Source organism: Phocoena sinus, chromosome 11 (assembly GCF_008692025.1).
Source record: "Phocoena sinus isolate mPhoSin1 chromosome 11, mPhoSin1.pri, whole genome shotgun sequence".
Classification (NCBI taxonomy): domain Eukaryota; kingdom Metazoa; phylum Chordata; class Mammalia; order Artiodactyla; family Phocoenidae; genus Phocoena; species Phocoena sinus.
This window is the reverse complement of record NC_045773.1, coordinates 99,006,063-99,034,052: the sequence shown is the minus strand read 5'-3', so window position 1 is coordinate 99,034,052 and position 27,990 is coordinate 99,006,063. Positions and strand designations below refer to the sequence as shown.

Genomic DNA, 27,990 nt, shown 5'->3' with positions numbered 1-27,990 from the left:
CAGTTTCCTTGGCTCTGTTTGGTAAATGCCTCCTGGTGGAGCTGCAGCCCCGGTCGCTCCCTAGAATCCTCACTGCGCACATGAGGCCGGCAAGTCGACCTCCTTTCTCCAGGGTTTTCAGTGAATGGGGACTGGGCGGCCACCGGGAGAACCTCTGTATTACGAGGGAGGCAACAGAATTCTGTGAAGGCTCTGGACACAGACCAGCCTGCGTTCCAGTCTCAGCTTTGCCACTTCAGTCAACCGCGTCTCAGTATGTCACTGGACTCATACATTGTTTCCTCATCTGCAAGACGGGGGTGTTACCTACTTCACTGCCGGGCTGTGAGGTTAACTCGTATTTATTAAACACCTACCACATGCCAGGTACCATCCCAAGGCTCGGGGACCCAGTAACTGGAAATTCTTGCTGTCACGAAGCTTAAGCTTCGAAAAGGGGGTGACGGGCAGCAGAGGGCCAGGGAGCGGGGAGGGACGAGGCCGACGCCCAGGGTGGTGCGAGGCGTCGGGAGGCAGGCGCCCTTGACGACGGAAGGCTGCGGGGAGCGCCGATGCAGGGGGGCGTCTGGGCAGAGGGAGTCACTGCCACGGTGGGGGGTGGGGCCGTGTGGGCACCAGGGCTGGGAGGGCCGGCAGCGCCGAGCACAGGCTGGCACAGGCCCAGATGGAGATGCAGGTGCTTTATTAATGTGAAGGCGTGACAGATGAGAAGCAAACCTGGGTGCCGTCCAAGGAAACATCTTTTGAGGATTTTCTACCAATCTGTCTTGATTTTCTCTGAGTACGTAAAGCGACAGAAACATCTTAAGTTTTCGAACGGGCTCACTTTCTTTCTGGGCTACAGCCCAGCTGCCCACAGCCGTCGCGATTATTATACTCATCGTAGGAGGCTCAAATAAATTTAACACTTGTATTTATTTCTTCCATTCTAAAATATAAGCACATTACAAACACTTTGAAAAGGAAAAAAAAGTCCACCACTCTACCACAAAAGCTGCTCTGGCATTGTGTGTATTTCCTTTCAGACTCTGGACTAGCCTGAAGTTTACTGAACACTGAGTGTCTCAAGCACATTGTAGAGAAGCAATTAAAATGCTGGTTCTCACTGCCCTAATATTTCTTGATTCATTTCCTTTCAGCAAAGACTAAAAATATTACATAGTTACAAAGACCAAGTCGCCAGAGTGTGCACAGCTTCTAATCCAAAGTTCCTGTTTCTATGAAGAACACGTTAATTCAGCTCTACCACTTACAACAAAATCATGAAAAGAAGGAAATGTTCGGTACTGACTCAGTGATATACTGATGAGAGGGCATCTCTGCCTACTTAAAAACGTTTAAACGGTCAGAGTATGCAGTCTCTAATTACTGGGAACCGAAACTTAATATGCGCACACGTGTGTGTGTGTGTGTGTGTGTGTCTGGGGGGGGGGGGGTGTCTTATGACCATCATTTGAAAAGTCTAAAGAGCTCACAGCCAAACAGCACATGTAAAGCTCATCTTAAATCTTCTTCATTCTAAGACAAAACTTGTTACTTGAAATGTCTAAATTTTGTATGTTGAAAATATGTAAAGCTTTTTACAAATTCCAGAGGGAAATGAAGATCAAGATCGTAGCTTCCTTTCTTCGCTTAATATTTTAGATGCACTTTGTGCTTCGCAAAGACGAAGACGTAGCAGTAAAACGCACTGGGCGCTTTACAAATCATTTTGTATTGAACGCAAATCCTTTCAAGATCAGCCTTAATTAGGGATATGCAAATAAAGAGATGCCTTTAGGGGCTTCTCTGGTGGCGCAGTGGTTAGGAATCCGCCTGCCAATGCAGGGGACACGGGTTTGAGCCCTGGTTCAGGAAGATCCCACGTGCCGTGGAGCAGCTAAGCCCGTGCGCCACAGCTACTGAGCCTGCGCTCTAGAGCCCGCGCACCTAGAGCCGGTGCTCCAAGACGAGAGAGGCCACCGCAGTGAGAGGCCCGCACACGGCAATGAAGAGTAGCCCCCGCTCGCCACAACTAAAAAGAAAGCCCACGCACAGCAACGAAGACCCAACGCAGCCAAAAATAATTTTTTTTAAAAAAAGATGCGTTTGAAGACGAGTTTAGGCAGTAGGTTGGACCAGTGGAAATAACCAAGAAAAAAGGGTGTTCTTGGGTTTACCAAACTGGAAAAACTGATTTCCAGATAACTCACTGAGCAGGAACTTTTCTCAAATGTTTCATTAACTAGTCAGTCCTAAAGGTGGCCAGATAACTTTCTCACAGTCACCAGATAAAGCCCACACTGCAGAAGAACGTTTTGTCATAAACAGCCTGACTAAAATACGCTGCCCGCTAGAATTAAAATAGCAAAGACCCAAGACCTCTTGCAGCGCAGTAGGAAATGTAAAACGAAGGGAGGCTTTTGAACCAGCGGTATTTTTGCCTATACTGAATAGATTCGGACTTCTTTACAGTTCTTAAGGTGTTAAGATTTTGAAATGGAGAGAACTGAAATCTAATTTAATTCATAGCAGAGGTGAATTAGTAAGAATGTATTAAATACTTAAAGGGCAAATCACTGTACCTGGTGGGCCTCTTGAAGATTTAATGTTGGATAAACAGGAGTCATGTTACTGAAGAAGGACAAGAAGTCAGACTGAGAGATTCATGGAGGAAATAAACGTATCTGTGCCTTGTCGGTTTGGGGTTACAGTAAAACATTTAAGTGAAAGTGAATCACGGGCAGTTAAAAGGGCAGGGGGGATCCAAGGGCCGGCGTCCAGGGGCTAGACGCACAGCTCAAGGCCCGGGGAGCGGACACGCACAGGCTGGCGAGGAGGGAGCTGGGATCCCAGGAGAGGCCTTTGGGGCAGAAGCTGGGTTGAAAAGCACAAGACTGAAGGCCCAGTGAAGGGGAAGCCCGAAGCCCAGGAGGACCGGAACCGGAACAGCCAGAGGGGCAAGAGGACACGCCGGGCTCTGGACGGGAAGGTCTCCACCCAGGGGCACGGGAGGACAGAAGCCGGGACGAGGGGACGGAGGCCAGGCCGGGAGTCTCCCGAGGAGCTGCAGACGGGACTTGGTGCCAGGAACAGAGGCGCCCCGGGCAGCGGGCGCGGGAAAGCCCTCGAGGCACAGACACGGCGGGGCGGCCACGGCCTCTCGCCGCTGGTCCCTGGAAGGAGAGTCTTCAGGCGCCACCAGGTGTGCTGTCTGGGAGGAATGCGACGAAGGCGGGTCCCCCACTGGAGCCACCCTCGCGCCACCGTGCACCCTGCAGCTTCAGGACGGCAGCCTCAGCTGCCCCGGGTCAAGCTTCCACTCCGTGGGGACAGAGGCCACCCCTCGCAGGGGCACATTTTAAAAACGTAGCGGTGCTTTAACTGTGAGACGGTCACTCGGTCGTGAACAGGATGAGAAAGTCACGCAAGACCGGAAAGTACTGCAACTCTGACACTGAAGTGCCCGGCGCCCCAGGGGCCGCAGGCCTGCCGCCTGCCGCCCGCTCTCCGGGGCGCCGAGGACCCTGCCCCGCGGGCAATGGCGGCGCGTACTCGGGAGGCCCGAGCCGGCGGCCGGGCGGTCCCGTACGCTTGACAGGTACCCTGACTTACACCGAAATGACCTACCTCAGAGAGGAACTACCAAGCAAAGATTTCTACGCGGCGCGACCGGAACCCGGTAAGGTACCCTGTGCGTCCCCCACGGTGCAGCCCATCTGCAGGGTCCGGACTGGAGCCGGCGGGCTGGGCGGATGAACGAGAAGGCGTGCAGGCGTGCGGAAGAGGAAGCGTGGCGACCTGACGCGCATCCGCTCCCCACTAGCACGTTCTCACACTCCTTCCTAATGTGCTTTTAGAGCCTGAGCAGGCACCTATTTTGACAAATGTGATTCAGATGGATGCTCGGACCACTGGGTTTCTGAAAAAACGTCCAGACCGATTATCTTTGGGTGGCTCAGTCTGAGGCTGTAAGAAATTCTGACAGGCGTTTCATAAATGTTTGAACGGCGGGCGATGGCATCACTGGAACGTGTGCAGCCTCCCCAAGTGTTCGGGAAGCGCGTGTGCAGGTTCTAACGCCCCGGGCAGCCCCGTAACGCTGGTTCATTAGTAGACCCATTATTAGAGCTGGCCCCCTTACATGTCCATCTTAAGGCGTTTACTCTTCCATTAAAAACGAATACTGTTTCACTTTTCCATTCGGTCGAGTTTAACCATCACTCCACAACGAAGCCCAGAAGGCACCACCCGCACCTGCCTTGCGCGCTTCACAGGCTGTTCCCGCAACACGGCGTTCGTGGCAGCACTCACCCACGTGCCAGGCCGTGTCCTCGGCACCTGGTAACCCCAGGGGTCAGGCACCCCAGGCTGAAGCCCAGTGCCTCCAACTCAGAAGAGGGAGCTGGGATTTGAACCCAAGCAGACCGACACGAGTCCATTCGTGTCCTATTTCTTTTTGCCAAGTAAACTAGATTTAAGGAGAAAAACCACTTAACGTTGTATTAGGCAAAGGTACGAATCAAACTGGGACTTCCAAGTATTTCTCAATGTAAAAAACACACCGAGACGCCAGAGATGAGCTGCCTTCTCACCGTCACCACTGGTTCCTGACCAGGGCCGACTCCGTCCTGATCCCCAGGCCGGCACACCACACACGACCCCAGCTGTCTCTGTTCAACCTCACAGAACTGCCAACAGTAGATACTGGGTTATCAGGAGTCCAGTCCTCTGGAAGACGGCCAGTAAACACTGGCCCACGTTTTCTTGTCTTCTTCAAACCCTTGTGTTAGGTTTCCACGTGAGGGCTGTGAGCTAGAAGCCGGGGACAAAAGGCCAGCAAGACAAAGATCACGGCCCAGCAGACAGGCCAACGAGACGGGATGAGGTGATCAATCGTTCACAGGTACCGTAACAGAAACCTACGTGAGGGGCAGCAGGGGATCAAGAAGGGCCCAGCCAAATCATCTCTTGCTGTGATTTCTGAACTTTAAATAAGGGCTGTCCTTCCTGTGTTCTCCAGGTGATGCTAGGTTTCCTTTTCAATGCTCCACTCTGCCCTACTGAGGGAAACCGCTGTCTGAACAGGAAGACTCGACAGATGCCTAACCCGCTTCCCAGCTCCATCCCCCTGTGTGTGTGTAGCCCAAGAACAGGGAGCTCATCACTCTCACCTCTAACACGAAGGTGAGTCTTTCAGTCCTTGAAAATTCAATCAAACTAGAAAAGCCACCTTTAAGAAAATGTTTTTAACCATGATTTTGGAATAACCATGCGGTATTTGAACTTGCTAGTTGCTGGATTCTAGAAAACCAAGTGTTTGTTTAAGCTGCCCGAATGCCTGGTTTCATAAAGTCTCCATCTTAAACCTGGTGCAGGGAAGAGAATGTGTAAGATCCAGAGTAAGACGGGTCTGAATCCAGTTAGTACGAAACCTCGCACAAGCTTCTTAAACTCAGAGGTTTCGGGGTTTTCCCACGTGTATAAAATAAACAGTATCACCTTCTTTCAGTGGGTTGTTGTGAAGGTTTATGAGATGATAAATGGAAAGGCCCAATGGAACACAGTACATGGCTGATGTTTAATAAATGAGTTCCTTTCCTGCTGCCTTAAAAAAAAATAAAAAAGCAGCTAAATGGTACCCAAACCCTGATCATATTCCTTTATGATTCCAAAATCTCAAAGAAAAAAAACTCTAAAACTTCAGGTTATGTAATTAACTACTATTTAAGTCCAGCCTTTTGTGGACATGAAAAAGGAGTAAGAGTCCTGAAGAAATTATTTAGATGTTCAGTCCCCAAGTTTTGTTCTTCCCTCCTTTTCTCTTCTAAGGATGATGATCTAACAAATACAGATCAGCCTGACAACAGAACCTACATTCCATTCACTTGAATAACCAGGGTCTTGTTTATGTGTCAGGTTGCTCTTCACTAAGCTGGAGATACTAGTTAGTCAAAAAAAAGTAAGATTTTATTTAATAAAATTAGAGCAAATTTATTCATTTTACAGCTTATAAACGATGCCATCCAAAACTGTGGTAAATTACTTCAAGTGTATCTGGAAATGTCTTCAAATGCAACGGTGTAATTTATCAAAATCTTGCAGAAATGATGTGTACTGCCAAGCTCATTGGTTAAAAAACAAATTACGTTATTTAAATGCTCTAGCCAAATAAATTTTCCTTCATCCCAAGGGTATGGATATCATTGTACCACAAAAGATGAATGCTGTATAAGGGCCTCACATACTGTTACATTTGTGTACTCCTGTACCTCCAAAATAGCACCAGTCATTAAGGAGAGGCCTGAACATCACATCACCACCGTCTGCTTCTTCCCCACAGAGCCAAAACACACTTCCAGGCTCATGGACTGCAAATACACCTTCAGGGCAGTGGCTTTTTAAATTTTTTTTTTTTTTAAGATCTAAATTTGCCTTTTCCTCCTATCAAAGTCACCATTTTTCTGAAGTTTATTTAAAATGAAAAACTTCACTAGAGTCAAGTCAATGATCCTTTCCTTCTGATTTCTGTTTTCCTCAGGCTTCTACTTTGGAGGTACCATTTCCCTCTTCAGGGGGGCAGGAACAGTCTTACAAGTCACTTACTGCGTAAGACCATGGAATGAATGATGCAGCTGCACGACCAAGGTGAGGTCCATGCTTTATGAACACATTATTCTCACACGTCCCAGTGACAGGTTTAATACACAAGATTCTCAGTTCATTTTACAGACTCTGGAACCAAGTTGTTCAGAAGATGAATTCTGAAACCATAGTTGGTGTAGCAAATTAATATATCAAAACAAATAAAAACTTCAAATATTTACATTTAAAAAAGACATTTAAAAAACAGGCTACTTATTAAGTAAGTGTGCTTGAACAAACCATGTGTGGAATTGAATTCCATTCATTATGGAGTTAGTTTCTGTTAAACACTGACACTACAGAGACCCCTGGCATCTGAGGACTCAAGAATTTAAGTGTTCCCAATCTATGCTAAAAAATAAAACATGACATAATTTCCGTGCGCTAATTTGAACCTCAGATATGGAAGGTCTAGCACATATAAGGCAGATTACTCAGGAGTCAGAAGGCCTGGCACTTGTAACTCAGCGTGGCTTTCCCATTGCCTAAGTATCACCAGGAATTCAATAAAATGCTCTGTAGAGGTCATTTAAAATTTTTGATTACACCTTACTTCATTATGTCCTAGTAATTTCACAAATTTGGACATTCACAAAAATGTTTTGAAATATATCAATATTCCTTGAGAAGGTGGAGGGTCTCCTATATTACATCAAATAAAAACCATGCAGTTTCTTAGAGCTCACAGAGCTTTCCAAAATAAACTACTGATCATACAGCCCAATTAAAAACTCAAAACACTTTATATTACAGGTATAGAAAGCTTCTTTAGCTCAGCATTGCCAATATAGTTAATTTGACACCTTAGCCCTACTTGCAAAGCGGTCAACAGCTTTACAGTGACTTTTTTTTTTTTTTTTTTTTGCAGTATGCGGGCCTCTCACTGTTGTGGCCTCTCCCGCTGCGGAGCGCAGGCTCCGGACGTGCAGGCTCAGCGGCCATGATGGCTCACGGGCCCAGCCGCTCCGCGGCATGTGGGATCCTCCCGGACCGGGGCACGAACCCGTGTCCCCTGCATCGGCAGGCGGACTCTCAACCACTGCGCCACCAGGGAAGCCCTACAGTAACTTGTTTTTATTGTCATTGTCTTTGGCTCAGATGAGGACTTAAGCAACTTGGAAAGGTTTTTCACTTGTGTTGCTTCATTGTTTTTTGTGTGGGCGTGGGTGCAGGTGGGGATTATAGCAAAGAGGGATCAGTTCATTATAATGAAGACAATCAGGAATTACACAGCTACTAAAATTTCATTTACCATTCCCTTACAGAATGTATGTGGGAGAATATGACTTGAAGACAGAGGGAAAAGCCTTGGGTGTGTGCGTACTGTTTTACTCTGCTGCTTATCCAGCCTGACAGTAACGCCAAACTTAATTTACTACCTAGGGCAAGGGCAACTAAGAGGGATTTTATGACGCCCAATTAATTTTGGTTCTGATATCTTAAGTGCTTAAAATTTTGGAGTTCTTCAGATTAACTTGAAAAAAAATCAACAACCAAAATACCCCAAAGATTAGATAAAAAAACAATCGGTTAACAACTGGTTAACCATTAAAAGTCATCCAACTCTTTAACAGGTTTAGGATTAGTTGGAATTTCGCTTAGTCTGTAGACCAAGGCAACACTTCTAAAGCAAGATGCTTCTATTAAGGAGAGAAAAATGCTCTCTTAAAAAAACAGAGTGGTCTAAAAATCCCAGAGCTTTATCTCTTGGGTCAGAAATAGAACAGTGGACAACTCAGTTTCCACGTATGTACCTTTTTTCTTATAAAAAAAGAGGGTGAAGTTGGTTTTATATATCAAAACCAGAATTTTCATGTTTCACAATTTTGGTGCTAGAGCTCCCCAAATTCCTTGAACTTATTTGGGAAGGTTTCGGAAGGTGCGCATTATAGTAAACAAACAGCAGCAAAATACCAAAACAGTTCTACTGCCAAGAAGCAGCTAGGCCGGCTCGTGCCTTTAGAATACTAGTTGTAGAACAGCAACAACATGCAAATTTGTGCCATCAAGCGGGATTTGCGCTATTCTAAAGAAGAAACATTGTTTTCTTTAAAAACAGTCCAAGGCAGGACGTCTACAGTCATACCGGGCAAATGCTGAGTTTTGGGGGAAAATGCCAGAAAATGTCCAAAAGGAAGAGACAAGAGCACTGTATTTAGTGTTCTAAAGGCACGCTTCAGATAGCTCAACAATGATTCTGGGGAGACCAACTGCTCACATACATACACACACGCTCACACAGATTTTAATGGTTTTAAAAAAACCAAATTTGTTACTTTAGAAAAATAAATGCAGTGCATTTTCAGCAATGTTACCGCCACAGACTCTGATTGCTCAGTCCACACATAAGTAGGAGGTTGCCTTCTATGGTGATATGGCTTCTCTGCACTAATTCCCATCAGGCCGTAAAACATTAGGGCGGGTTGAGTAAAGACCGAATTGTTGCACAAAGAACATTTACTCATCAGATCCCACCGATCTCTTCTGTGCCCGTTTCCGGGGCAGCCTTCTGGGTGAAGCTTTATCTGGAAGAAAAGAGAAAGTTCTGACTTGCCTGGCTGTCATGTATGTGTTCAATTCAAAAGCATTTTCCTTCAACTTTACCGTTAAGAAAACGACGCACATGCAAGAAGACCATCTAATAATAAATGCCTCTTACCTAGCGTAGGTTTTTTAACTAACCTTTAAAATAATCCTTCAAGAGGTAACTCAAAATGAAACTCTACATACTTGTAAGCTGCTAAGTAAATCTTAAAAGTTCTCATCACACACACAAAAATACTTTTGGTAACTCTGTATGGTGACAGATGATGACTTACCGTGGTGACCACTTTCCAATGTGTACAAGTTATCTATTGTTATGTTGTATACCTGGAACTCATGTGTCATTCATTATATGTCAATTAAATCTTTTTGCAATTGGGGGGAAAAGATCTAATCTGATCACTGTGATGTTGAAGCTACCATACAACATCTTCCTGAATTCTACAGCTCAGCATGTTTATACATGACACATGCATAAGTAAACTCTTTACAAACAGCATAAAAATTTTATATTGGTTACAAATTAAATTAAAGACTTAATATTTATAAAGGCAGCGCCATGTAGTTTGCATAACTTTTGGTAATTTCATAAATTTACCTGAAATGAACAGGTTAAAAGAAATTATACAGTACATCAATATCAAAAGCATCCTACACACGTAAGCAGTATCTTTTTACTTTTTCCTCTTATGTTAGAGTCTTAGTGTGGTCTATGAAGCAAAAAATAAACTGGTGGTGAGTTTCTTCCACTTCTATCCAGTAAGGAGTCATCTAGAAGTTTCTTTAAAAAGTGAAAGACTGTCTTCTCTCTGACCATTGTCTTTTTCATATTTTCTAGGAGCACCTAACCTATTAGGAATGTAAGTTCCTTACGGAATAAGTTACACATTACAATTATTTTTCCAGCTTAAAAAAATATACAGTAAATGTTTACCAAGAATATTTAGAAGCTAAAAATTCTTTTTAAAAAACTGCTTAAGAATTAATGACTGAAATATCATGTGAGAGCCGGCCTCAGCGCTTTATTAAGTAGGTTGGTAATGATGTGTTTTGGGGGCTCCAGTGCCTAAAGCTGAGCGAAGAAGCACTGTTCTGACAAAGAAAGCCTACAACTTTCATCAAATTTTCAGAAAGGTTCGCCTACGAATTACTGCGTCTTCTACTCCTGAATAATTTTTAAATATAAGCAGCAGCTGAATAATTTTTTTTTTTCCAAAAAATGCTTCACAATCTAACAGCCACCTGTGTGGACACAGCTGTTACTATGGATGTGAAATGGTCATTACTGACTCCCAACAATGTCAACCCCCTGCAGCAGGGTTTTAAATACAGGAATACACAAAAAAGAGCCTCGGAGAACCTGCAAAGCCTGTTCGTCCAACACACATGAATTTCACTCCATCAGGAAGACAGCCGATCCAACTTACCTTAACAGTGAGTCTAAAACCTTCCCCTCCCACATGTCTAGCTCATCAGAGTTAAGCAGCAGACAAACGAGACAGACAAGAGAGCAGCCTGGAGTCATCCAGCTTTGGGGAAAATGGCTCCAAATGCCTCAACAGCCTAGAAAGTGGCATTTCATTTCAGCAAAGAACAACGAAATGTGTATAATGGTGCTCTCAGTCATCAAAGGAAACCAAACCCCTAAAAAACTTAAAAAAAAACCCAGAAAACCTTAAACATGATGTCTCATATTGAATAAATGGGGCGGATCCGAAAATGCCTCCCTGCCCATTTAAAAAAAGACCAAATTGTAGTAAAATGGTAACTCACTGCAACTTTTTTCATATTAGAAAAGAGAAAGGCAAGATGTTAGCAGAAAGTTAAACTGGTCCCTTTCCACTTTCTCAGACTGCATAATCTAATTTCCTACCTCACCTGTGGGGAAATATTATATAAATAACTTTCAGATGGATTTCTTTTTACTTAATGAGATACATGTCACAGTTTTCTAACAGATCCCTGAGTTAAAGTCACATTACACAGAAGACTTCACAGTTATAGCTTCTGATGAAGGTTTCCCTATGTACACGTATGAAACAACATTTAGCGAAGATCCTATAATTTTTCTATTAAAATCAGCTAACCTGTCACTTACAGTCAAAAGACCTCAGGGAAGCTGAAGCACCCTACTCTGAAATGCAAAACATGCAAGAAAAAACTTCTTAGTAATGGGCTCCAATTGTTTCAGACCACCCCTCTTCCTTCACACTCCGGACGAGACTCACCACCTGAACACGTGATATTCTCTCCTTCAACAAGACTTCCTTTGACTCTAAACATGATCCCCCTTTCCTAACTTTTAAGTTGTCCACATTATTCATTCCAGCACATAATCACATACTATTTCTCATATGTGCTTTACTTTCCTCAAGCAGAAATGTAAACTCTGAAAAACAGTAATACGTGTATTCTTAGCTTCTTTTTAACATACCACTCAGAAGCTAGCATAGTGTTATGACACTGCAGGTAATACTTACTGAATGAAAGTACGGTTATACATGATTGGAATTTTGCTCTGTAAGTGTAATAATTCTCAGCTTTTAAGTTCATGAATAACAGGTCAGGGAGAAAGATACTATGAAACCAGTCTCCCAGTCTACACAAGCAATCCTGCTGCACTGTAGAGGCCATGGTCTATCACTTCCGCCCAATTCCATTTCCCGCCACACGGAATGCCGGTTGGTGTGGGAAGCCTGTCCTTGCAGAGACCCTCACCTGTCGCCTAGGCTCTGCACCAGCGTCTCCGCATCCTGGCCCACCTGTGCTCCGAACACGCTTCCACACGCTCACTGGGGTTGCACGGGCTCCTCGCACCCAGCACATCCAGCGCACACCCCTCTCTCCTTGTGCACAGACACTCCTCCTCCTAGAGTCCCTGCTGTTGTTAATGGGACCATCTTCCATCCAGCTGCCCATACTCAGAGCACCCTGACTCCTCCCTTCCTGCAACTACCAAAATGCCACTGAAAGCCCAACCAGCTCCACTTCTGAAATATCTTTCTCTTCCCTTTTATTCCCATTCACTTCTGCCTTAGCTTAGGCCCTAATGGTTCCTCATATGCTTGGCTGAAATCACCTAGCTGGTATCCCTGGGTCCACTAGCTCCCACTTGTTAGTCAGCCTCCATGAGACTATCACATAATTTTTTAAAAAAAAACATGAATTTGTTATTTGGCTGCCATTTGGCTAGAAGGAAAGTCAGAAGGCTGTAGCAGAGCACATAAAAAAGACTCCCCCTCACAGAACTCAAGAATCGGCCAATGTCAACCCCTTCTGTGAATGATCTCCCTACCCTCTTACCTGGAGAAGGCCCCTCCTATGCTCTTACTAAAGCACCTACCAGACTGCACTTGCATTTCAACATAGAAAGACAAGTCAATTTATAAACCTGGAAAGAACATGAACAGCCAATTCACAGGAAAAGAAATAACAAGTAGCCAATAAATATGCATAAAGAAGCCAAACCTCATTCTTAACTGTAAATGAAAATGAGATACCATTTTGTAACATACTGGCAGATTAAAACATTTTATTATACTTAACACGTGAGAATGATTAGTAAGAGGGGAGGAGAAACAGGCAATATTATACGTTACTGAGAATGTAAGTTGGCACCACCTTTCGGGAAGGAAATGGAACACTTTCCATAAAAATTAAAATGTGCATCATCTTAGGCCCAGCAATTCTGCTTTTAAAAAATTATCCTAGGCGCTTCCCTGGTGCGCAGTGGTTAAGAATCCGCCGGCCAGTGCAGGGGACAACGGTTTCCAGCCCTGTTCCAGGAAGATCCCACATGCCACGGAGCAGCTAAGCCCATGCGCCACAACTACTGAGCCTGTGCTCTAGAGCCTGCGAGCCACAACTACTGAAGCCCGTGCGCCTAGAGCCCGTGCTCCCCAACAAGAGAAGCCACCGCAACGAGAAGCCCGCACACCGCAACGAAGAGCAGCCCCCGCTCGCCGCAACTAGAGAAAGCCCACGCACAGCAACGAAGACCCAACGCCGCCAACAATAAATTAATTAATTTAAAAAAAATTATCCCGGGTAGGAGAGTGGGCAAAATAGGAGTAGGGGGTCAAAACTGATAACTTCTAGTTATAAGTCACAAGTATTTAATATACAACATGGTGATTATAGTTAACAACACTGTACTGTATATCTGCAAGTTGCTAAGAGAACAGATCTTAAGAGTTCTCATCGCAAGAAAAATAAAATTCGTAACTGTGTGGGATGCTGTTGGCTAGACGATATGGTAATCATTTCACATTTTATACAAATATCAAATCATTATGTCGTACGTGCAAAACTAATGTTATATGTCAATTACACCTTAATTTTTAAATCAGCCTGTCATTTTATATATTAGTAATATTCATTCGAGTATTAATCCTAAGAGCAAAAAACGAAATAACAAACATCCTTCAATATAGAATAGGCTTAATCCTGACACATTTCTATAAAAGAATTGTGAAAGAATACTATGTAGTTATTAAAAAGAATAAGATAAATATATAATTATCAAAAAAAGACATCCAAGGCACAAGAACCCGGGTTGTAGAACTGTGTCACATGATGCCATCTGTGTAAACAAACACACAGACACAATAGACATATGAGCTGGCACACGTATAGAAAACATTTAGACTAACATATAAGTACCAATTATTTATGGAAAATGGGACTCGTGGAGCCAGGAGGTTCTCTCTGAACTTTTTTTCTTCCCCCCACCGCCCCAAAAAAAGGACAGGACCTCCTGGTGGCACAGTGGTTAAGAATGCACCTGCCAATGCAGGGGACACGGGTTTGAGCCCTGGTCCAGGAAGATCCCACATGCCGTGGAGCAAGTAAGCCCCTGGGGCACAACTACTGAGCCCGTGTGCCACAACTACTGAAGCCCGTGCGCCTAGAGCCCGTGCTCCACAACAAGAGATGCCACTGCAACGAGAAGCCCAAGCACCGCAACGAAGAGTAGCCCACGCTCCCCGCAACTAGAGAAAGCCCACGTGCGGCAACGAAGACCCAACGCAGCCAAAAATAAATAAATTTTTTAAAGTTGTTTAAAAAAAAGCAATGAAGCCATACTGCTTTTATGGTAAATGTTTTTAAAAAGTCCAACTACAACTGGAGAAAAAAATCTATATTCTTCTATAAAGATTAATATTTAACCAACTGCATATATAATAAAAACTGAAATATACGTTAGGTAAACAATCAGGCAGTACTGTAGGTTATTCTTTCAAAAATAGTGGGTAGGTGGCAGTTTTTCTAATAAATATGGTGATAGAAAACTGTTCCCTTATTCAATAAACTTACTGTAAAGTATTCACAAACAACAGCTCCCAACACCACAACAAACACCATTAAAAAGATGAATTGCCTCACCTCTCCTACTCTGCACTGAAGCAACAGGAAAGAAGAGAGACAGGAAAAAGGTTAGGAATATGGAGAATTCACACATTTGTATACAAACTGCAGATGTGGAAGCATTTCTAAATTAAAGCATAAATATAGTGCACAGAATAAAAATGTGATGCATTCATTGCTCATCATATTAGATTCGTACAAGCCATGAAAAGATGAGTGTTGACCAAGCATTTTTTGCCAAATCTAAGATACTTAATTTCCATTTAAGAGAAAAGTTTCCCAGGCGAGCCTGTAAGCGTACTTACTGATCTGATTCAAAGTTTCCTGAGGAATCCAGCTCATGTCAACATCACTCTGACTCGAGGTACCCGTCTCTACCTTCTGTATGGGTCTCTTGCGCTAAGAGAACATAAAAACATTATTGTAAAGGAGTTCCATTATATTATTTACTATAATATTAAAACCGCCCATCAAGCTACCCACTTAAATATATTAATAAACATATTCTCTTTTAGTCCTAAAACATATTCCTCAAATATTTTTTTAACGAGATGGGAAAATCATGTCTACACCAATTATAAAGAATAAGGAATAAATCTGCACAATTACTTATTTTCAGTCTCTAATGGCCTTTTCCTCTGCTATAAAGCTTCATGTTATTATACAATTGGTAGACCAAGAACTTCTACTTTTACAATGATTTTCATTTGGGGAATCAAATCTTAAAGAATAAACTTATTTCCACATTAAACAAAAGTTGGGATAATTACTGAAATGTTGCATGCAGGCAGATCCCTGCATTATTAGCTAAATACACTTCAACAGCTGGCATAAATAAAACAAAAGAGAAACATACAATCCCATTTAAGCTAACAACCTCCAACTTTGTTCCTTGAGTATTTGCAGCCAAACTGCTAGAAAGTAAGGTGATTCAATTCCACTGGTCCTATTCTTTAAAAAAACAAAACAAAACAAAACAAAAAAACCCACCTAATTATTTACATAAGAAACAGAATATTAATTTTAAAGTCCAAAAATTGGACTCTGAATACACAGAGATAACTGAAAAACTGGCTTATACCTAATACATATAGCAAAAATGCTGACTATTATGAAAACAAGGTAAAAAAGTCATGAAAATTAACATTCAAGCACTAAGTATTTTTCTTTTAAAAAGGATTTATTAATAACATTTACTGCTAATTTTACATAGATTTGATTGCCTGACTTACTGCTTAATAAATAAAGATTAACCAAAATGTCCAGCAATTGTTTAGGGTCTAGTTCACATCAGTGTATTTGACACAAATCACGTTATATACTGAGAGGAATAGTATGGGTTATTTTGTTTGGGGGTTGGTTTTTTTTTTTGGCAGGGTAGGGGAGAAGAGGGACATGAGGATACAGTGGCAGGATTAGCTACCAAGTTCAGAGACAGGAAACCATGATTACACCAGGTGCTTCAATGCTGCCACTCTACAACTCTAACAGGAAACAGAATTCTGGCTTAAATACAGCCAAATTCATTCATTCTTTTTCAAATGAAGACTCATTTAATTGCTAATCAGAAGTCAGCCCTATAGTCAAGAGTATTAAAGCAAATACATAAAAGCTGCATTACTTATAGATAAAATACATATCCATGAAAGAGTATGATAAACAGAAGAATGAAATTTAATGTCTGAGTTTTAGAAATAAAAAGTCTAGACTATAGAGTTACGTAACAGTGAGAAGGCAAGTGTCATCCTGGAGAATGCAGACAAAGGACACCAACTGCACGGCAGCAGAGTCTAAACAAATCCGAATCAGACACCCAAGGTCTCCTCTTCAGGCTTTTATTTATTTATTTATTTTTTGCGGTACGTGGGCCTCTCACTGTTGTGGCCTCTCCCGTTGCGGAGCACAGGCTCCGGACGCGCAGGCTCAGCGGCCATGGCTCACGGGCCCAGCTGCTCCGCGGCATGTGGGATCTTCCCGAACCGGAGCACGCACCCGCGTCCCCTGCATCGGCAGGCGGACTCTCAACCACTGCGCCACCAGGGAACAGGCTTTTATTTTTATTGTTCTTCTTCTTAAATAGGTCTTCGCTGGAGTGCAACCGCTTCACAATAGCGTGCCAGTTTCCACTGCACAACAAAGCGGATCAGCCACGTGCCCACACAGCCCCGACCCCCTGGGACCCACCCTCCAGGTCACCGCAAAGCACGGAGCCCATCTCCCTGGGCTATGCTGATGCCCCCCACCAGCCAACCAGCCTGCGCTCGGTAGCGTATATATGTCCGTGCTACTCTCACTTCATTCAGGCTTTATTTTAAAAAGGTGCAACAGGGCTTCCCTGGTGGCGCAGTGGTTGAGAGTCTGCCTGCCGATGCAGGGGACGTGGGTTCGTGCCCAGGTCCAGGGGGAAGATCCCACATGCCACGGAGCGGCTGGGCCCATGAGCCGTGGCCGCTGGGCCTGCGCTCCGCAACGGGAGAGGCCACAGCAATGAGAGGCCAGCGTACCGCAAAAAAAAAAAAAAAAGGTACAACAAACCTGTAATCTACAAACCCACGGTGAGAGCAAAAAGCCACAAATAACTAGACTGTACTCAGTACTGTAACCATTTTTGAAGTAAGGCTATAAGAGCTGTTTATCGATATTTACCTTTCTAGATTCTAGGAGTTGATGAAGGCCAACCACCACCAAAAGCCCAAGACCAGCAAGGAACATATACATAAAGATTCTGATATAAAAGGAGAAAACATAACCTGGCTTTAGTTCATAAGAAATACCACAGCTAATTAAAACCATAATTGTGCTTAAACTCCTAAGAGGTATGAGTTAATTACAATAATTCTAACAAAATATAGATTTTCCAAATAATTTGTGGGGAAAAGGAACAAAATATTTAAAATTCAACGTAGATCCAGGTAACAGTTTTATAAATTTACCTTTAACAACAGTCAGTCCCCACCCCCCAAAAAAGGCATATGACCTACAACGAATTACTTCATAATTTGTTATAGTCAAAGCTCAGTTAAACAGCTGCATTAGGTGCTGTCTTCCTCAAATATTAGACTTTGCACGATTTTACTTGAAAGTTACTTTTAGCGAATTATGTAAGTATATAGTGAAAAATGATTCATCATTCGCAAAGGACACATTTTTCAAGATAAAATCTTATGGTTTATGTTTTCAATAGTAATTTTGGAGCCATGCAACTTAGATGAGGCTGATGACCAACTTAAGAGGACGGGGTGGAAAACAATTTAAAGACGGGAAGAACAAAACGCAAACTTTCTAAAACAATTTTTTGTCAGTTTTAACTATCTTTCCTAACTTGGTATTAATAGTTGAAAGAATCATCTAAAGTATGAATTTAAGTAGTCAGGATTCCACCCAATCTACACCTAATCTTCCATCATTAAAAGCTACAGTGACAGAAGCAAGCCTCCCAGCCCTACCTTCTGAGACCAAGACCTACACACTGTGACTTTCACTTACGTCTCTCCATCTAGCCCATCTTCTCTCTCAATAACTGTAACTGTTTGATTGAAGACAGCATCTTGGAAAACATTGCCCTGTTAAAAAAATAAATCACAAAAATCGGAAATGTGTTGAAAGAATGAAAGCTTACAAGATTTCTTAAAACTGTTACCCTACAGATACCCTACCGATACCGTACCACTTTCTCATCACTTAGAACATCAGTAAGACTCAACAGGGTCATACGTAAGTGCACCAATTCAACGTCAGGGACTCAACGTTATGATGTTACTTTCTCCTCAACAATAAAAAAGGCCTCCAACTTTGCTAAAGTTGTCCCCACTTTCTTTGACGGGGATGAGAGGTGTGAGAAACCAGGGAAGTAAAGTAAAAACAGGATAACTTGCAGAAAGAAACAGAGCCCACAGAATACTCTTCGGCTAGAAGCCCTGGCTTCTGTTGTAGGTAATCCTCCAAACGAGAAAGGAAGACCATGAACACGCACACAGGAGCTCCAGAGAACATCATTTTAGGAACTAGACTTGAACAAAAGTCAAATTCGTGTTCTAAATTGGCAATGGATTGGAAATCAGTTTATATTAAACGGGTTGATGACTTTCAGTATCGAAATCTTTCTCTGTGGTGGTCTCCAAATGATTCTGTCAGCTCAGCACAACTTGTTTTCAAATACATGACAATCACTGGGACAACACACAGCTGTATTGTGTTTTGTGTGAAGCATCGAGGTAGTACTTTTTCAAAACTGTCACCGCTTATTGCTGAACTGTGACGATTTAAGTCTTATTCCAAGATCTTTCAATTAGCATTCCTCTAGTGACAATTCCAAGATGAAACAAACATTCAAAATGGAACTGAAGCTACATATATGCTTGTTGGATTAAGTTTAATTCTCCTTGAAAACTTGATGAAATATACAATCCTTCAAGCTACTAAACTATAAAGTTGAGGAGGCTTAATACATTGTTCTGAAAATAAGGATGGGGACTTCCCTGGTGGTCCAGTGGTTATAGGACTCGGCGCCCTCACTGCAAGGGCCTGGGTTCAACCCCTGGTCGGGGAACTGAGATCCCACAAGCAGTGCAGTATGCACCACCCCCCCTCAAAAAAAAAAAAAAAAAAAGATGAAAACTCTTTCCCACTTTCCACTAAGTAGTTTTAAAAAAAGACACAAAAGGAAAACTTAACTGCAGCATGAGAAATTTAACTCAGATGTAAATATGTTGATACTGGGGTGATGAAAAGGTTGAATAAGCTTCCAAGAGAGGATGAAATTTCCTTCTCAGAAAACTTTTTCAACAGGGAATGGTTTACATGTGCTTTCTATCTGAAGGAGGACGCGATAGTTGGCATCTAGAGGTCAACTCCCAGCAGTAAAATTCTAGTGGGCTTCTCTCATTCATTCACTGGATATATGTATCCTATAGAAAGATAGTAAAATATCCTAAGAAAGACAGCAGAGCTTATATTAGGCTATTTGGTTCTCATAAACCATAAACCTTACTAACATCCTAAAAATAATTTGGTTACATTTTCTCTATGAGTGTATAAAATGACATAAAAATAGTCACAGAAAGTCCTTAAAACTTACCAACAGAAGCAGTAAAACGGGCAAAATGCAAGCAACAAAAGGAGGTACAAAAATTACTTAATATATATTAACATCTGAAGAAGGAGCAGATTCCACTGTGCGGCTTACCGTTCCTTTTCCTTTTAAGATCCAGCTGGAGTCACTTTCACTTTCCTACCCCTGCGCTTACTTGTCTCTAGTATGTATCACTTACGCTGTGATGCTGTCTGTCTACAACCATCTGCCCCACTGGATTATAGACTTGAAGACAGAGGTGTACAATTTATCTCTGCCTCCCTGCTGCCTATTTTCAACCACAAAATAGGCACCTGAATGAATGAATATAAGAATATTCATTAAACAATGTCAACTGTCCTCATCCCTTCTTAACTTAAAAAAAAAAAGAAGAAGAAGGTTTAGAGAGCCTCACGTTCAAATCTTTGTAGTTCAGATTGATGACTAGACCAAAGGGCCGGCCACCCATGGGCTCTGCGGGAATGAAGGAGTACTCAAAAGTCGCCTGTCTCTGGGGCGGCACCACAGTGTTCAGAGGAAGAGCCGTGAAATTCTGGATGTAAAACTGGTAGTCCTGAGGGTAACGGAATGAGGCATCTAGAGATTCAACGACAAAATCTTCTGTACCCTTGTTTGTAAAGCCTACCAGGAACTTCACAATGTTATTTGCTGGAAAATCTAAGAAACAAAAAAGAGACAGGAAGATTAGAAAACATTCACAGGGTACAAAATAAGCAGACATTACAAACGGATTCTGGCATCCTTTCCTGCTATGTATGGATTTGGTTTCAGAACCCTTTTCAGTAGAGCACTCCAGCCACCCACTAACGAGCAACTTGGGAGTTCGTGTGTAAGCTGAAACCCTTGTCCCCATGGCAGCATTCCAACTTAAGAGTTGAACTGAGCACCTCAATTTCAGACCAGATCACTTCCAAGTTGTATGTCTAAGAAGGCGCTGTATACTTTCAGGAGTGAGATTATCTTGCAGTGGGGCTACGTGTCTTGGTGAAGTCACCTTCACCTCCAACTCAGTATCTGCAACCTGTGCAGATAACGGAGAGGAAAATGACAGAAAGGTAAAGTCTCAGAGGTTCACCTGAAAACTGTAATACCTATTAAAACATAACAAAGAAAAACATCAATCAGGCAATCCTTATTTGCAGTTAGTCAAAATGCAAACAAACGTGACCCAAGGAGGCAGCTACAAAAATAAACGGGAAAAACCACCAACAACAAAAACCTCCCAAATCATACTTTCTGTAGGCACAGAGCCAGAATGTATGTGGGAATAAAACAGAAAGCTTGAGAAGACCTAAAGAATGAATAACCTCAAATAATAAGTCTTCGATAATTATCCTGTGGTCTACAGAGCTGCTTCATCCAGTAAGTACAGGTTCTGGGGTCGGACACATCTGGGTCTGAATCCTGTCTTCAGAATCTGTTTACTAACTGAGTAACCCTGTTCACGTCGTAACCTCTCTAAACCTCAGTTCAACAACAATAACTCTCCTCTTAGGGCGCCTACGAGGAGTGAATAATACATGCAGAATATTGAAAACAGTGCCTGCCCCATAGTTCTCAATCCATATAAGCCATCAGGTAATCTTCTAATGCAGCACAGGCTCTAATCAAGGCCTAACTGTAAAGATATAATATGTCACTAATGTTTACACTCAAAATATGAATGTTCTTTTACTGTGGCAGTTTGAAAAAAGTTTAAAAACAGTATCTTTCAAAAGGACATTTGATTTCTAGTTAAAATAGATAGTATTTATTTTTTCCCCGTAGTTTAAATGCCAGAAATGCTACCTTACAGATATGGGTATTCATACATGTAAGTGGGTTTTTCCCCAAAATGTGTCTACGCTATACTTGTAAAATAAAGACCTTAATCATTATTAATGCTTCCCCCAAAACTGAGCTAGCCATTTATAAAATTCCTGTATTTGAATTACAACCAACATTCCCCTCTCACCTTCTCCTTTCACAAACAGGATGGTTGTATCTGCACTTGGTGAAGCTTCAGGTTCACCAGATACATCTTCTTCCTCTTTATCTTCAGCCTAAGAAAAATGTTAAAAGCAGATTACTATGGAAGAAAAACAACATCATTTAAGAATAATGACTTCACTAGATTTGGGACAATATATACATTGCTTCTCCAAGGCTGTGTTGGGATTAGTGGTGGAACGAATTTCATTGTAACTCATCAGTGAAAATAAAACTTGAAGAGCAGTGCATCTCAAAGAGTAATGTGCATGCTAATCCCCTGGGGATTCTGCAGCTGTGACTCAGGCATAGGGTGAAGCCTGAGATTCTGTATGTATCTGAAATGCCCGTGCCAGGAAATGCCCATGAAGCTGGTACTTAGATAACACTTTGAACTGCGAGGTTCTAGACTGTGGGTTGGTAAATTTTCTGTAAAGTTTGAAAGAAGTTTAAAAACAGTATTTTTCAAAGGGACATTTAGTTTCTAGTTAAAATGGGTAGTACTTACTTTTCCCCTTAGTTTAAATGCCAGGAATACTACCTTCCGGGAAAAGAAGAAGTCTCATACACACTTTTCATGCCACCCCTCCCCGACAAAGGGCAAAGGGAAGGAGACTCCAAAGGAGGCGCTGGCCTGAGGACGCAGGTAGCAAGTGTCTTCCGCTTTCGGGACCACAGGTCCCTGCTGCAACTATGCAACTGCGGGGGCAGCACGAAAGCAGCCAGGGACAACACGGGGCGGGGCAGAGCTGGCTCTGTCCCGCATCCACATTCTGCCGAGCCGTGCTGGGGCCTGGTTATTGGTCTTTCCATTCCAATTAAGAATTGCCCCATGGGCTTCCCTGGTGGCGCAGTGGTTGAGAGTCCGCCTGCCGATGCAGGGAACACGGGTTCGTGCCCTGGTCCGGGAAGATCCCACATGCCGCAGAGCGGCTGGGCCCGTGAGCCATGGCCGCTGAGCCTGCGCGTCCGGAGCCTGTGCTCCGCAACGGGAGAGGCCACAGCAGTGAGATGCCCACATACCGCAAAAAAAAAAAAAAAAATTGTTTAAAAATGTCAACGAACTTTAACTAAAAATTTTAAACCCCAGTGCAGCATTACTCCAGGCATCAATGAGAATTACAGATACTCTTGTATTTGAAATGTCCAGGCCCTTAATAAATCGAGATGCTTAAGGGCACCACTGTTTACTGGCATTTAACTTTTCATTTATGTAAATACTCTCTCTCCCAATACAGACCTCTCAAGAGCAAAGCCTGTCTTACATTTTAAAAATTCTCCACACCCACCTCATATGCTTAAGGCACTCAAAACATTTCTTCAGTGACTGTTGTACAATTCGTTCAGTTGTATTATAAGTTATATTTTAAGTATCTTTAATGATACCTTCATTTACAAAGACTTAGTGAATTTCTACTTTTGGGAAAAGAGACCCACAAACAGGAAAAGAGACCAGAAACAGGAAGGTAGGAACCATAAGCTGTCAAATAAGGAGAAAAGGATCTACTTGAGAAACAAGAGAAAACATCCCTAAGATTTGATTAACAGGTTGTGTAATAAAAAGAAATGAAAGCAACAAGGTAAAAGCTTGAAGCACCGGAGCCTTATCAAAACAGAATTAATTTATGGAAGTAAGATGGATGGTAAATGCTGAATTCCATTTTGGACAGATAAAATTTGAGGTACTTATGGAACATCCAGATGTGCTATCCCATAAAGAGCTGGAAACAGAGGAATGGAGCTCGGTAAGGTAGGCGGCTAGAAACGAGATCTGGAAGTCATCGACGTAAGGTGGTGGTTGTTAAAACCACAGGTGTCATCAACATTAAGGGAGTGAGCAGGGGGAGAGAAGGCAGTAGAGACCAGGCAGCAGCCGCTGAACAGAGAAAACCGATGGGGGTGCCACAGAGGTCAACAAGGGGACTCAAGGAAGGGGTACTCTGGAAAGGCTAAAGAGGTCCAACAGGGGAGGAATGGAAATTCCAGGCCAGGAATTTGGCAGTTAGGTCACTGGTGAGTTAGCGAGAACAGTTTTACTAGATACATGGGACCAGACCAAGCACTGTTAGAGAACAAATGTGAAATGAGCAGAAGAGAAAGTGGTACAATTTCCTCTTACAAGAACTGTGCTGGTAAAAAGAAAAGAAAACGTGTAGCAACTTCAGGTGGAGGAACACAAAGTGGAGGATGTAAGCACATCTGCAGCTTAACAGAATTAAGTCACCGAGAAGGATCAATGCTTGAAGTTACAGAAAGAAAGAGGATAATAAACAAGATCTCACAAGACCAGATGGGGAGAAGATGGTGGTGGTAGGGCCGGCCTTAGAAGAGAGTAAAGACAACTCACTGTTAAAGGAGAGATGTAGAAAAAAATGAGTGAATAATATATTCAGAAGTAGAATGTAGAAAATCTGACAGAGTCCACACTTGATGGCCTTCACCTTCTGATATCAAAGACAATATTGTTGCTAAGATTTCACAGAGGACTGATTTTGGAGTTTAAAAGTGGTTAAAAACCAATTCTATGTAGGATAAATTACAGTAGTCTAAGAGAGAAAATAAAATTAGCTAGAAGCATGCCACAATGATCTTGATTCTAGCCCAATATTCTTACTGTCATACTATAATTTTATAGTAAAAGTCTCAGCGTTAGCTTCTAAGAGATCTTCTCCAAGCCCTCCTTCTAAGCGGAATCTTCACAGAACATACTTTATATATTGTTTATTGTCCGCTCCTCACCCCCTGCCACCAAAATGCATACACACTGTCCCAAGAACATAAACTCCATGAGAGCAGAGAGAATCTCTGGCTTGTTCACCGGGGAAATCTAAAACAGTGCCTGGCACACAGTAGGAACTCAATAAATACTTGCTTATTGAGTGAAGGAAAAAAAGAAGAGGAAACTGACCCAGAAAGATAAGTTGCCCAAGACCAGAAAGCAAAGTAGTCTGTATCCCAAACCCAACAACAAATGGTCCAGTGGTCCTACTATAATGCTACCCTCACAGACTCACGTTCATATCACCTTGAACTGTTCTTTGTTTCACGTCTCCCTCCTTGCGCCAGAAAATACTTACGTATCATCCTCAATGACTGGCCCCATTCTCCCAAATTCAATCCACTTTGATCCCAGTAATAAACCTCTAAAAGCAAGAATTTTAATACCAAATTTGTCTATATAAGGGCTAAATACATATATAGAGAGATACACTATATATATGTATTAAATCAAATACAGCACTAACCAAATCTGTGGGTTCATCTTCTTCCACTTCTGCTTCATCATCTTCATCTTCAATTACAGAATCTTCCACCGTTTCTTCATCTTCTGTAAGATCTTGAGCCGCTGCCAATGAGCCTAACAGTAAAATAAAGAACAAGCAGTTAACCTTTACCCTGGAAACCTTTACCCTGGAAACCTCTACCCTGGAAACCTTTACCCTGGAAACCTTTACCAATGTTTCTAAATCTCAGGTGTACAGGCAGCGAAAACTTTCCCTCGGAATAACTCAATCTCCCAGCTCACTCGAGTGATGCCAAATTACAACGTGTCTAAGAATACTCATGTGATTTTATCTTACTGCTAATCTTACCAATTGCACATTAATTTTAGTGAGAAATGCTGTTTAATTTTAAAAAGCAACTGGAAAAATGAACTGCTAAAACTAAAGATGCCTTAAAGCCCAAATAAAGAAAGTCAAGCAACTCTGTTAAGCATATTAAAGAAAGTAAGTTTGTTTTAAAAGTAAGAAACTCCAGAATTTACTCTATCATTAACCACATAAAACAAACCAAAAAAATCCAGGTCTAAAGGAAAAGAGCAATCTAAATATCTAGGCAAGAAATCCTGTTACTAGAGTTGACTACAGCTCAAAACTCTTAGTACTCGATAGCATGTAATTCCAAGGAACAAATATCTGTATGACATCCATAGTGAAAACTAGCTCTCATAAAACACATTTGGTTTAGTAAAAACTATATCGGTAATTTCAAGTTTGAGAGCTGAGAAAGCATGCATTTATTTTTGCATACAACTTCAAACATGTTTTAAGATACTTTTTATTTCCCCTACACTTAACATCATAGTGAAAGTAAGCATAACTATAACGCCAAGAAACTATACATCATAATTTTATAGGCAAAAGTACATGTCACATTAAATCTATTTCAGGCAAGACCCTCAAAACAAATTTCAAAGTTCTAGTGACTCTTCCAACATTTCTCAGAAAGAATGATGATGTGGCAATTAAGTAGAGGGAAAAAAAATATGGGAAAGGAAGCACGTGCACACGCTGTAATACTCAGGAGAAACAGTATATACTAAGGGGACTGCATTTTAAGTCTTTCCCACTTCCTTGAGTTCTTACTGCCCGTTAAGACTTATGCCAAATATTAAAGAACACTGAACCACACTTTATGAACTGAAAATCAGCTTCAGCTGCTGGCTGAACAGACTAAACAGTGCATTTATAATTTACAAATCATTTTGTAAAACCGGTAAGAATACCTACAACTGACATAATAAAGTTGTACTCAGTTAAATTTCAAGACTTCTCAATATATACAATGGCTTTCACCCTACATTTATAAAACAATGTTTTAATGCTAACCAGTAACAATTTTGTGCGTAAAAAAAAACTTACACTTTTACATTGGAAAAATTAAGAGAAAACATCTTTTGAAAGACAGGCCATTCTGCACAAAAAGTGTTCAAAGATACCCAGTTAGATACTGATGTTTCTTAAGAAAAGAAAGCCTGAAAAAATATACTTTAGATTCTAGACAAGTACGATTACCAAATTTTCTTAAAGAAAATGAAAACATCGACCAGCAAGCAACTCCTAAAGGAAAAGCATTCCTATTTAAACCTGCAAATGAATTAACGGTTTTGGTTAATTCTCCCACTTGGTTTTCTATCCGTTAAACAGAAGCCAGTCAGTTCACTTTTCTTTGCAAAAGAACTCGTGGATACCTGTCACTATCGTTCATTTTGCCACACAGCTTGCTTAAAGTTACAGAATAAAAGGAACTCGAGCGATCATTTAGTCAGACTGAATTCCACAGAGGAGAAAATGCAAGTTCACGATAGAACCAGGGTAAGAAGCCAAGTTTCCACATTTCTGACGTCCTACCTATTCTCACACCAGGTTAACTGTTGGAATAAACCTAGATAAAACACGTACAGCTCGGGCTTCGCTGGTGGCGCAGTGGTTGAGAGTCCGCCTGCCGATGCAGCGGACACGGGTTCGTGCCCCGGTCCGGGAAGATCCCACATGCCGCGGAGCGGCTGGGCCCGTGAGCCATGGCCGCTGAGCCTGCGCGTCCGGAGCCTGTGCTCCGCAACGGGAGAGGCCACAGCGGTGAGAGGCCCGCGTACCGCAAAAAAACCAAACAAACAAACACGTACAGTTCGAAGGAGACTACATTTTTTTCAGGACAATGCGATGCTTCCACAAAACAAAACGGGAAAAATAATTACAAAAAAAGGAGGGCAAAAGGAGGGCTCAAGTACCGGACATGCCCAGGAATTCTTCAGCCCGCCTGGGAGCAAGGCTAGACAGGCGGGTGAGTTCTGGGGAAATCAACACACCTGGGAGCACAGAGGGATGTGCTGATAATCGGGGAGAGGACCAGCAGCACGGCTCAGAGTTCAGGCTAGCAGAAAACAAGGCTTTCAGCAAATGAATGGAGAACTCCTGGCGCGGACGCTAAAGACACGTCAGCCCAACGCCGAGGGGCGGGGACGGGGTGGAGCGGCGGCCGCTGGAGCGCCAAGGGCCGCAGCGCGCTCGGGCACAGCCTGTCCGCCGCCCCTCGTTCCTCGCTCCGGCCGAGGCCGCGGCTGCAGGCGCGAGCCCGAGCCGCGAGCCGCCCGCCGCCCCCGAGCAAGCTCGCCGGCAGCGTCCAGCGTTCGCGTGCAGGAGGCGGGGGCCAGGCAGGCTCTGGCGCGCTGGGGGCCGCTCTGCGAGCCGGGGGTCGGGGGCCGCGGAGAGAGGCCGGCGAGGCGGACGCCGGACCCAGGAGCCGGAGCCGCCGCCGCCGCCTCCAGCTTCAAACCTGCAGTCGCGGCGTCTCCCACCCACCCGCCCGAGCCCCGCCACCCACTCCCCTCGCCTCACCTCCAGGGTGGCCTCGGAGCAAGAGAGTGGCGGGTAACACCAGCAGGAGAAGCAGCAGCAGGCGGCAGAAGGGCTTCATGGCGCGGCCGGTCCGGCGTCCAGTCGCCGTCCGCAACGAGTCTCGGCGGCTCCGGCGGTAATGGCGTTACTCTTCATCCGGGCTTCGGGCGGGGAGGAGTGGGGCACGTACCACGCACGGCCTTCGCCACGCCCCCTCCCCTGGCAGACAAACGCCGCCAACGTGGCTGCTGGGCTCGGAGCCTGGGGAAGCTGGGC

At 43.1% G+C, this 27,990-nt stretch overlaps 1 protein-coding gene and 1 long non-coding RNA gene across 4 annotated transcripts; one reads left to right on the top strand and one right to left on the bottom strand.

Moving 5' to 3' along the window:
• The first annotated feature begins 393 nt into the window (after positions 1-393).
• On the top strand, positions 394-10,832 carry LOC116761522. Its single transcript, XR_004352040.1, has 2 exons — positions 394-5,166; positions 6,521-10,832. It is a non-coding gene; the product is annotated as an uncharacterized LOC116761522 (long non-coding RNA).
• SSR1 (signal sequence receptor subunit 1) lies at positions 5,932-27,989 on the bottom strand. 3 transcript variants are annotated; one of them, XR_004352039.1, is made up of 8 exons: positions 27,715-27,989; positions 24,841-24,953; positions 21,582-21,669; positions 20,022-20,284; positions 18,022-19,442; positions 17,182-17,260; positions 14,841-14,934; positions 5,932-9,149 (listed from the first exon to the last, which is right to left on the bottom strand). XR_004352039.1 is itself a non-coding variant. In XM_032647333.1 (8 exons), the coding sequence occupies exons 1-8, from the start codon at positions 27,791-27,793 to the stop codon at positions 9,082-9,084; spliced, it is 861 nt and encodes a 286-aa protein (XP_032503224.1). In that variant the 5' UTR covers positions 27,794-27,946; the 3' UTR covers positions 5,932-9,081. The 3 variants fall into 3 exon arrangements, 2 of the variants coding, with proteins under 2 accessions (XP_032503224.1, XP_032503225.1); XM_032647333.1 differs by having other exon boundaries at positions 18,022-18,098; positions 27,715-27,946; XM_032647334.1 differs by having other exon boundaries at positions 18,022-18,098; positions 24,837-24,953; positions 27,715-27,896.
• Position 27,990: the final 1 nt, after the last annotated feature.

Bases quoted from the DNA above. Each gene is read 5' to 3' on its own strand.
- SSR1 (XM_032647333.1), bottom strand. From the start codon at position 27,793: ATGAAGCCCTTCTGCCGCCTGCTGCTGCTTCTCCTGCTGGTGTTACCC. The intron at 24,954-27,714 runs GTGAGGCGAGGG...TTTTACTGTTAG, and splicing joins GCTCCGAGGCCACCCTGGAG to GCTCATTGGCAGCGGCTCAA. The intron at 20,285-21,581 runs GTGAGAGGGGAA...TTTGTTTCTTAG, and splicing joins CCTGTTTGTGAAAGGAGAAG to ATTTTCCAGCAAATAACATT.